Source organism: Macrosteles quadrilineatus, unplaced genomic scaffold (genome assembly GCF_028750875.1).
Source record: "Macrosteles quadrilineatus isolate MER2022 unplaced genomic scaffold, UCM_ALF_1.0 Scaffold_1__1_contigs__length_201487025, whole genome shotgun sequence".
Classification (NCBI taxonomy): Eukaryota; Metazoa; Arthropoda; class Insecta; order Hemiptera; family Cicadellidae; genus Macrosteles; species Macrosteles quadrilineatus.
In genome coordinates, this window is record NW_026542594.1 from 43596452 (window position 1) to 43608653 (window position 12202).

At 33.9% G+C, this 12202-nt stretch overlaps 2 protein-coding genes across 2 annotated transcripts in view; one reads left to right on the forward strand and one right to left on the reverse strand.

The window, feature by feature from the left end:
* The window catches only part of LOC128982850 (tetratricopeptide repeat protein 21B-like), a 300450-nt gene extending 294851 nt beyond the window's left edge, over positions 1 to 5599 (reverse strand). Inside the window, exon 1 of the mRNA XM_054401889.1 lies at positions 5371 to 5599. The gene's annotated coding sequence lies outside the window, so the exon portion shown is untranslated. The remainder of the gene's footprint in view (positions 1 to 5370) is intronic.
* On the forward strand, positions 1025 to 1768 carry LOC128996452 (piggyBac transposable element-derived protein 4-like). Its single transcript, XM_054421796.1, has one exon. The coding sequence runs from the start codon at positions 1025 to 1027 to the stop codon at positions 1766 to 1768; it is 744 nt and encodes a 247-aa protein (XP_054277771.1).
* Positions 5600 to 12202: the final 6603 nt, after the last annotated feature.

Sequence of the window (12202 nt, forward strand, 5' to 3'; positions counted from 1 at the left end):
TAGCTCTATCCCAGTTTGTACTGAATCAGGACCTTCTTCACAATCAACCAAACTTACAACAGGTAGACATTTGCGTGGATCGAGAAAAACTAAAGTCTCAAAAACCAAAAAGAAGTCTAGTCTTAGCACACAGGGTAAAAAGGCTCGGCCTAGGCCTATCCAAACCAAGAACAAGCCTAATGAAGATCATAACTATAGGACTTACACAAATACTGACCAAGATTTCCCCCACTTCCCTTACACTTTGGAATCTGGCTACAAACCCCCAATAGGCTACAAACCTAATAGCCCATTACAGTTTTTTCAATTGTTTATGACAGATGAACTTTTAGAAACTATTGTTACTGAGACAAATAAACATGCTAAGGTTGTCATTTCTAATAAGAGGCCGTTGCAAAAAAATTCAATCTGGCACTCGTGGACGGATGTAACGTTAGAGGAGATACGAGCATTCATCGGAGTGGTTCTAAACATGGGACTCAATACTAAACCCTCGCTGCAAGACTACTTTGCACAAGATTGGCTTTATAATCAGCCATTCTTTAGCCGTGTATTTTCAAGAACAAGATTTTTTCAAATATTTTGGACTTTACACTGTTCGAGTACTGGTGGTACCCAACCAGCAGCCCGATCACGAGGGGACAAGCTAAAAAATATAATTGCTTACCTTCAGACTAAGTTTACAGAATACTTTGTCCCTCCATATGAGCTTTCTATGGATGAAAGTACAATTTCGTTCAAAGGAAAAGTGTACTTCAAGCAATACAACCCCAAAAAACCAATTAAATGGGGTCTAAAGGTTTTTGTTGTATCTGATGCCAGGTCAGGATACATTTTCACGTTTGAGCCATACTATGGCTCAGCTACATCGCAGATATTACCTTACCCTGACCTGCAATTCACTACCAGAATTGTTTTGCTGTTGGCACTAAGAGTGAGGCAAGTATGTGGGCCAGATTGCGGTTTCCACATATATACTGACCGATTGTATACAAGTTTGTCATTAGCTCAAGAGTTGCTAAAGATGAAAATGCATCTCACTGGTACAGTTAATTCAAATCGTCAAGGTAATCCCAGTAATGTAAATAAGAAAAGGCTAAAGGGTCTTTTGAAGAAACATGAGACAGCAGCCTACCGTCACAAAGACAATGTCTTGGTGTTGGTGTGGCGGGACCAAAGACACGTAATTATGATGAGTTCGTATCATAACTCGGATATGCAATTAGTAAAAAGAAGAGAGAAGGGAAGAAAAGAAGATGAAATTGTGTCCAAACCAGTTGTTGTATGCGATTACAACGAGAGAATGGGAGGAGTCGACACTGCCGACCATTACATTTCGTCCTACATGTTTGTTCGGAAATCTAAAGTGTGGTGGAGAAAACTGTGGTTCTGGCTTATGGAAGTATGTGTCGTCAACAGCCTCCTGCTATACAACATGGACTTACAGAATAAGGGGAAAACTCCCATTGATTCGAAGAGATTTAGGGAAATGCTGATTACTGAACTTGTTTCTGGTGTACGTAACAAATCTTATTCACAGCGAGGTCGTCCTTCTTCAGCTGACCAAGAAGATAGGCTAGATAAAAAACCTCATTTTATTTATGCCAATGAAAAAAGCAACAGCAAGGACTGTGCTGTTTGCAGCAACAGGAAAGCTGGACAGAGAAGAGAAACCGTGTATTTCTGTGCTACATGTGCAAGAAAACCAGGCCTTCACCCAGGGCAGTGCTTTGAACGCTACCATACCCTGAAAAACTATAAGATGTAATGAGGTATGTCTAGTTCTTTGACAAAAACATTGTTTAAATTCTTATATAACTTGTGTTTATTTTATGTTATTATTATTTTAGGCCTATTCTTGTTTGTGATTGAAGCGGAGTAGCGTACAAGCGAGATAAAATATTTAGGCCTAGTTCTTGTTTTATTTATGTTTTTCAGCTAATACAGTTTTGAAGAAAAAATACTTTTTCTCTTTACATCATAAATATTTGGTTTCTAAGCAACAGCAAAATTAATATTGCCTAAAAAGATATTAGTCGCTACAAAAACTGATATTTTCACAAAAACTTTTTTTTAGCAAAAATTCATATTTTTCAATATATTTTTTTCCGCATAAAATTGTGTCTTTTAGCTATGTAAATCACTTCAATATATATATAAGGACATACACAATGTAAATAAAACACTTTTATACTCTTATTTCTATAAAAAAATTGTAAAAAATCTTGTTATTCCAATTTTTTTATTTTCTCCAAAAAAATTTTTTTTTTATGAGTAATGTATAATAAATTTTTTAAATATATATACTGGTTTCTATATCCTAAATATGATCTTTGGTTCATACAGAATTAGGAAAAAAATTACCAGCATTCTACAAATAAAGACAGTATTTGTTTTTTTGGCAAATAAATGAAGTGTGCAAATTTGGCTAAAATTAAATGGAGCTGGTGAGTAAATGGGCCTCCCGTTAATCTGAGTGGAAAGGGTTAAGGACCTAGAGACCGGCGCCCACACAAATAACATAGAGCGGGTTTGGAGAGAGGTTCGGGCCACAATCCCTCGTTATGGAATTTAAAAAAACACTTCTTCGGCTATTTGGCGGAATATCAATTCAAGCAACGCTATCCACCACTGGAGAGGATGCACCATTTTTTTAAAGCTGCTGGACAGCTTTATCCTCTTCAGCATTAATTTCGTGAGTACAATCAAGTGTTATTTATTTTGATTTTATTATTAACTTTTGTAGCACGCTTTTTGATTGCCTTATTCAACTATGTCCTCTTTAAAAAAAAATTACCACCATTACCGGTAGCATAAATTTAATATTTACTTTTAATTCAGTACCTCCATTGTGAAACAGCTGGTGAGTGGTGATACGTAATCGTGCAGTTCTCTGATTGGCTGGTGGTTTCTTCGTCAGTTGTTTGTTTATAACTGTCTCCATGACTCCTGTTGTTAGTTCAAAGTGAAGTAGTGACAAAGTAGGACGTAGCTCAAATTTGTGATTAATTTTCATTCTGTTTGTGTTGGAAAATTGCGTTAGGACATTATTTAGAAAACGGGGTGATTCGTGGTGAAATATGCGGATACCTTTCAATATGTATTTGTTGGACGAATTGATTTTAATTTTCGTTGTAGGCTAGTTGCTGGTTGGCTATTGGCAAACCAAAGACATGGTGCCGTGGGTGCCGATTTTGGTTATCTTTGAGTGAGACAGCAGTAAATTATATGTCGAGTGCATATTCCTTGTGAATTTTTCACGTCGATATAGTGAATCCAACATGCTTGAAGTGTGGAATTGTCTAAAATTTGTGTATATTGAGGTTTTGGAGGAACTGTTGTTAGGGTCGGTTTCATTAAATTCCAGTCAATATTTGGGACTGGAATTGCTTTTCCCCCAATTATTATCCTCCAAAACTTCATTTTATAAACTGTTTACACTTCAGAAAGTGTTTTTAAGCTGGGGTCTGGGTCCTAAATTTTTACCTAAATTTTAGAAACAGGTAAAAATCTAGTTTCTAATGATATACAGACTGTCCCAAAAGTCCCGGACCGGTTAAATATTTTCTAAACGACAACAGATAAATCAATAAGATTTGGTACATCAACACCACACCTAAAAATATACTTTTTTAAGGAAATATCAATTTTTTATCACATCATGGGGAACTCCCGCAAGGAGTCAGAAGGAAATCTTAAATAGAAGCATAGGTTGACATGTACATAAAATTAAAGGTCTTTACTAGCAGAATATAATGCCGCAAATTTGAACTCAAACGGACAACCAAGTCAAGAATGGCAGTGGTTCAAAGATTCATTTAATTTGCATTTGGGGGCACAGCCCTAGGAATCGGGAAAAAATTGTTAACGTAAGCATAGGTCGATATGCACATAAAATTAAAGGTCTTCACTAGTAGATTACAATGCCGTAAATTCAAGCTCAAAAGAACGCCTGAGTAAAAAATGGCAGTTCTTCAAAGATTCAAAATGGCTGGTTCAAGAAATCTTTGAACGGCTGCCATTTCTTACTCAGGCGTTCTTTTGAGCTTGAATTTACGGCATTGTAATTTACTAGTAAAGGTCTTTAATTTGATGTGCATGTCAACCTATGCTTCTATTTAAGATTTCCTTCTGACTCCTTGCGGGACGTCCCCAAGATATGACAGAAAATTGATAGTCCCTTAAAAAAGTAGATTTTTAAGTGTGGTGTTGATGTGCAAAATCTTATTGATTTATCTGTTGACGTTTAGAAAATATTAAACCGGTCCGGGACTTTTGGGACAGTCTGTATAACTTACTATAGAACACTTGGTCACCCTCATCTATAATTAGGCCTACCTCGTTTGTTTATATCGGATTGTTCCTTTACTAGCCCACTGAGACGCTAGTGAATGACCTGGGTGATGTATGCCTAGAGCAGAGCTAACTTGAGGTACAGTTTCTTAACTGGGCTATGCTAATATCGATTGAAACTATCGGATTGAAAATATTGAATCGATATTTTTAAATATATCTATCATTAAAACACGTTCGCTGCGGCATGGAAGCAATCGCCGCCATCCTGGTAATGCCATCCTGGTGGGTGCGATAGCTCCCATAAGCTGCATAGCAGTACGAAATGATTTATTTTTAAGCCAGGATTAGAGCTAGAAACTTGAAACCTCGCACAGCACTGCTCAATAGTATATACTGTATTTTGTTGTGTTGTAGGTTGGTACCTAGTAAATTTCCTCGTAAAATCCCCGTCTGGCAATCTCAAAATCGACTTTGTGTCATGTTTTTATCCCTCCATTTGGCAATACAATTCCAATGGGACCGGCTACGTTCCAAGCAGTGCTGCTATCTGTGGATGTTTAGCGAACTACGTCGACTCTCGTTGTAAAGCAGGACATCCTCGCACGTTATTTACTATTTGTCAGACCGAAATTGGAAAGCCAATCACACGCGGCAATCAGGTTTGTTCGACACTGAGGGCTGCGCCGCACTAGGGAAACGCCCGCCATTTGACGTGCCACCGCGAACGTGTTAAATTAAACTATCATAACCTAACCTAACCAACCAAACTTGCTGATAGTGAAAAATCACATTATGGTTTAACTTACTTATCAAATCAATAGCCTAGTTTCAATCAATAAATAGCCCAGCCCAGCATAGCATAGCCCAGGTAAGAAACTGTACCTCTAACTTGTTTGCAATCAGTCAAGTAAGGAAGTGAACTTATTAGCTAACTCTGATTCGGCAATTTGAAAATCACCTGAATAAACCCCTTGTTCTTAAAAATGTATGATGAAATATATGTAATTACAATACTAAATGTACTGTATTTTGAGTTGAGTTACCTACCCTATAAGATATCTGCTGTTTGCTTACCAGTTCCATCTCCAATAGGTAAATAAAATGCTCCTGACACATTATCATTTATCAGCTTCCCATATTTAGTTGAAAAACTCATTGGTTTCGACAAATACAGTGCGTTACTCAAAACCCTCGTTTTGCATATTTGGGGATGAAATCGAAATACGAACCTGGGAACAAAATTCATAATCTTACTAGCTTCAGCTTCACCTTGTAAGTTGTAAACTAATTGCAATTGCAACAAAACAACAACCAACAACAACAACTTAACTTAGTGTCAAAGACCACGAGTACGAGACCTTGCCGTCAGACCGTCACCGCCCACCTTCGTCTGTCTAGAAACGGGACAGCGGAACAACGGAATTGAAATCCGAACTGAACATCTGATCGCACGTTTCTGTCATCACCGAGCCTGTTTTAAATTACGCGGGAACAAAGTACAGTAGCCGTTTAATGTTAAATATAAGTCTAAATATGTTAATTGAAAATTATTTCTAGAATAATTATTAAAAATTACAAAAAGCTATATAAGTCCAAATAAAGATGAATTACATAAAAATCCTAACTATTATTAATTGTTGTTTACACTGTTTAAATAACAAAAGTATAGAAAGAAAAAGTTTAATTCCATGTCGTTCTAAATTATAGCTTACAGTTAGGCCTATTTTCAGCTGTGAACATTTTAAAACTAGTAACATACCTCGTGTTAAAATTCCTGGTCTTCAAAATAAATTTTTCTTAAAATGTAACAATTTAACACATATATTGATACACACTCACACACACAAATAATATTTACATTTATTTACAACATATTTTCTTCATATTGGAAACTGTAACAACAAAATGAACATAACAATTTTGCTATTTTAAATGAGAAATATCTTATTGTGAATTTTCTATAGGCCTACTTGTTTATTTTGTTTGTTTGTCAGTGTCACAAGTTACTCAGCATGGGTCTACGTTTAAGTTTGTAGGTACCAGTATCTCTGTGAAAATATCTGGGATGTCAGTGTGTGTGTTCAAGTTCAAAAACTTTTATTTCAGTAAAAGATTTCACTAGCATACCACTGGGCCGAGTGAATACAAGTCGTTCAAGTAATCTCTTGTGAATAAAAGCGACTCTTTACTTGCAAGTAAATACTTCCTAAATGAGATGGTATACTCACTGACCTATCGGATATGAGGGTGTACTTGCAAGTATGTACTACATTTTAAAGTAAACATTATACAGTACAAGTATATATATATTATAGGCTATATATGATAAATATATATATTATATTATTGAAGGTCTAAGGCCTTCATTTAAACATGTAAAATGTGAAGGTTTTGCATTATTGAGACTTGTGGATGGATTTTCATTAACAAATAGCTTGAACATAACGAAGGAATACCACAAAGGTTCCATCTTCAACCCAAGCACTATTTTGCGGAAATCACTAGAGTCATACATAATTTAAATAAGTGTATTACACTATACTGAATGTGTTACATGCATTTATCAACAAGTAAATTTAAACAAGCATGGGTTACTGATAACTAGTTGAAAAACAAGTATTTACTCTTTAGGCAAGTATTTGCTGGTGTTTATTCACACCAAATTTATAGGTTTCTGAGGGTATATACTTCCTTGGAAAGGCTTTTTAGAAGTACAAGTAAATACTCATGCTTATTCACTTCTGTTCAAGTAAATACTCAAATTATGAAAATAAAAGGCAAGTAAAAAAATGTGAAGTGCAAGAACTTTAACTTAGAAAATAATAATGTGTCAGCTGTTACTATTTCATTTAATTTATAATTGATGGTTGATTATTACCTAATGATTACAAATAATTAAATAATTTTTTTTTGCAAAGTTTTATTTACAATCTGTTTTAAATTAAACGATAAGTAAATATGATGACATTTATATAAATTAAATAAAAATTGGGGGAAAAATTATTGAGCGGAGCGAGCGAAGCTCTTTGGGATCAACTTCAATGCAACACATAGAGAAACATCACTCAATAACGGCTGAACGCATTTCAGTCAAACTTAACAAAATTACTTAGACTAATTTTAAGATTTTTTTTTAAACAAACAAATTTCAATTAGATAATGCTAATGCAATTTAAAACGAACTTAAAATTTCAAATTTTTAACATTAGGCTTATGTGACTAAAGTAGCCATGACAGGTTTTTTGTTTACAAGAAATGTAAACAAGAGAATCATAAGGTATCTCTGAACTTTCTAGACTTTTCTTTTAAACGTTTTTAAACAATTCCTATGATCTTAATAAATAAGAAAATACCGTTAAAACATTTTTTTAGGCGCGGAATTCACTGCAAATCGAGAAAATATACGGAACTACTTTCTCAATGCGCGGAGCATAAACAAGGAGCGGAGGGATACGGACCGGTGACTACTTTCTTGGGAACCTATATGTATGTGTTGCCAGCTGATTAGAAACAGCCAATGTTAGAAATCAGGATTTAATAAGCGATATATCGAACCGCATCGAAATCGATATTTAATCCGATAATACCGAATACCTCACAGGTTATATTATGTTGAATTACATCGACGGTGCAGTAAGTTATTACACTTAAATAAAACCATAGACTAACCAACACAAGTAGACTTCTCATCCCATTATAAATTTTGAAGCTCGTTTTTCATGTCTAGTTCATGTACGCCACACTAGGCGCTAGTGTCGACGAAATTTTGTTTCTATTATTTTAGGGTTAATTTCTTGATTTGTGCTTTACTGTTTGGTTAAATAACTAGGGGACAATTTATTGTTTATGATTAGATCGTATTATTTGGTTAAACGAGGTTTTAAATGTCTGTATGAACGGGAAACGATTTGTAAAAAAAACACGACCTCTACATAAACCGTACAGAACTAACAATAAAATTGTCTTCAGCTGTTCCATTAGGATGAGAAATCTACTAAGGGAGTATGTTTATTTATGATAAAACGCAGATTGGACACTGATCTAATTTAGGCATGTGGGGAAGGTAGGTCGGGGTTTATGAGTAGCCTATTCGTGACTACATTGAGTGTTTTGAAGTAAGGTTAGATTAGGAAGGTAAAGTGTAGGTTATAAGTAGGTGATCGGGTTGTTTATTTGTGTTGCACCATATAATTTTTATCTTTTGGAATGGTTGGTTAAACGGGGAAACGATTTCAAAAATGCTTGCATATGGTCTTAACAAACCATCTACAGTATTCTAGCATTGACTTTATATAAAGTTAATGATTCTAGAAAATTACTACATAAAAACCAAATGAAAATAACATTTGGATTTGGGCCTTTTGACCATAGCAAAACTAACATATAATTTATGAAATGTGAAAAGTTGTATATCATTAAATACTATTCTGTAATATTAATAATTGTTCGGCAAATCCTCATTTTAATGGCTCGGCTGAAAATGGAATCTGCATTTTGTGAAACAGTAATTTGGTAACAATTTAGTAATTTCAAATGTTGATAACAGTAGTAGCCTATCCTATATAAATACCGTTATTTGATTGCCAAGCCACGGACTATACATACGTCCAGTTACAACCGTAATAAGTAAACCTGGGCTTATAGAAGTACACTTTTAACCACGGTATGGATAATTGTCTAGGCCTGTCCAGAAGTAGGCTTCTAATTTTTTAATTATATTATCTACATTGTATATTTAAGGCATGTCTTCCCTACTTATTATTATTCTGTTTTCACTTAAATCAGCTGAATGCGATATTTACTTATTACTTATGTTTAGGCCTACATTTCAGCCATCTTATTTTATTGTTCAATAAGTAAGTCTTTTTGCAGTTTTTACGTTTTTACACATTGAAATACATGACTGATAATTCAGTTCATTTGAGTCTTTTAAAGGTGTTTTACATTTGAGTCTTACATTAAAATAGCCCTACATTTTTCGTAGGCCTATGTTTTATCTTTGACTATATCATCAATACAACTAGACATTCCATCCCCATGTTAAATTTGTAGCCAGCTTTTTTTATCAAAATCTTCTGTATCCAATGGCCAATGGTATTATTAAGGCCAGTATTGAGTATTAAAATGCCGTCGCTAAATCGTCCTAATAATGGCAGAAGACCTCTACATTCTAGTTACATTACAATCATGTCCTCCATCAAGTGGTATTAACAATCATAAATTATTTCCAGCAAAGAAAGCTGAGTTTAACCGATTGCAAGGGTTGAAATGAAGACCAATGTTTATGTTGCACAGTTGAATTTAAATGTCAAATTTCCTCTCCTGTTGTTATACAATACTCGTTTTTTAATTACTGTTTTTTATGCTTAAATATTTTAACCAATTGTAAGGGTGAAAAATGAAGTCCAATGTTTTTGTTGTAGGCTACAGTTGAATTTGAATGATAAATTTCCTTTCTCTTTTTTATACTTTAATGCCCTTTTTGGATGTTAGTATCAGATTCCAACTACTGTAATATTTTCCTGGTCAAAACTACCATAATGCACTTCTGGAAGAGGTAAATTTGAATTATTATAATGTAAATCAATAAAACCAGCATTAGTAAATAAATCTATTGACTTTTTTACATTTAGTTACTTATACAAATATCAAATCACGTTTGTTCCGCTCAACTGGCTTTCACCTCTCTGAAAGCAACCCTAGGTAAAATGTATTATCTATACTAATATATAATAAACGGTATCAGCATTCTGACACATACTTTCTCCCATAAGTTTGTCAACAACCTTTATCATGTGTAAGCAGTGAAAGTAAATATACGGAAATGGGATTTGTACAATTTTGTTCAGAATTTAAAGGTCTATAACATACTAAATTTTTATCAAAATCGTTCAAACCATTTTTGGAAAAATCAGATTTTTCCGTTATTTTATGGGGTTTTATGGGAAAATAACATAATTTAAAATAACTTTTAAACCGTAATTTTTACACAAATGGGATTTGCACCATTTTGTTCAGCATATAAAGGACCATAACATACTAAATTTTTATGAAAATCGTTCGGGCCGTTTTTGGGAAAATCTAATTTTTCCGTTATTTTATGGGGATTTATGGGAAAATACCCATTAAAAATCAAAATTTCTAAAAAATTGAAAAAACTATAAAATTGTAAGGACCATAACATACTATGTTGAATAAAAACCGGATTTTTTTCTAAAATCCTATTTTTCGTTACTTAATGGGGTTTTTTTTATGGAAAAATAACATAATTTGCCATAACTTTTGAACCGTAATTTTTAGAGAAATGGGATTTTCACCAGTTTGTTCAGGATTTAAAGGGCTACAACATACAAAATTTTTATCAAAATCGTTCGGGCCATTTTTGAGAAAATTAGATTTTTCCGGTTTTTTTTGGGTTTTTATGGGAAAATCCCCATTAAAAATCAAAATTTCAAAAAAATGAAAAAAACGCCTGGAGATACCATGGATTAGAACCTACATACCAAATTTCATCGAAATCGGACCACAGGTACTTACTTTATGTCTCTAGCTCTGTACACATCCAGACACACAGACACACACACACACACACACACACAGACATCACTTCGAAAACCACTTTTTTGGGTCAAGGGGGACCCAAAACGAATATATTCACTCAAAACTCAAACTCGAAAATTTTGACGAAAACAATACTTTCTCCATATACTATGGTATAGGGGGAGAAAGTAAAAATGAGATGGTGTGTGTTTGTGTGTGTCTGCTACTCAATAACGCAAAAACTACTGAACCGACTGGGCTCAAATTGCACACACATGAAGCTACAGTTCCGAGGATACATATAGAACTATACCCGCTTCGATATTGTCCTAGGGCTCTGCCCAGTGGGCTTTCAACAATTTGAGGTGAGAGATTTAAAAGTAAATATTGATTGATGGTATCCATGGTAACAAAGAACAAACCTACAAAGTTTAAAAATATAAACAAGCAGAACTAACTGGCAAATGAGTTTTGATTTCACAAGTCCACACAGCTGGTTCAAACATATTAAATACTGCACGAATATTAGAACAGAGAGGGTAAGGATTATAAATTTAAAATAATGATGTCACTAGCCCGAATGTAAACATTATTTAACATTACTTAAATGGAGCTGTCAAACCATATGTTAATGTTATATTTCATCAGTTACTCCATTTGTTTATGTTTATTATGATCTATTATACTGAGTCTGTTCTAATATTTGTGAAATGCTGTAATAGCTATTTACCTTACAAGTGTAGTAAGAGCGTTTTTACATCACGCAGGTGAATGTTGTGCAACGAGCGGAAGCGAGTTGCATAATTTACCGAAGGTAAAAACTATTATAGACCATTGGAAAGCCCTTTAAATGAGAAAGTTTTTAGTGATATTTGTTAAACTCAGCGGATCTCGGTAACCGAGAAATAAATCGCTGAATGTTATTTAAATTTTCGTTGGTATTCAAAATAATTGTTTAACGAAGAAATTTAAGAAGAAAATTTTTCCGTACCCCAGAAATTATGTGTTATATCTATTAAAAATTTTGTGAGGATTCTGAAAATGACATTTAAACTAACAATTATTGCGTTTTTAACAGAGTAATACAACCTTTTTCATAACAACTACAATAATTTTTGAAAAATCTTAATTTATTTGTTATTCCCTAACGGTTGAGGTTTGGAACCTCAAATGTGCGTCATTATGTCGCCATTACCATGTAGTTTGATACAAAATTTTATTTAACACTTATGACCGGACACCCTGTATATGCATATGTAACGATGCAACAGATTCAATTCCTAGTAATTTATTGTGGGTAAAATAATATATAATATAATACATTTATTGTGTATAATAAAATAAAATACTTCTACTTTGCGTAAAC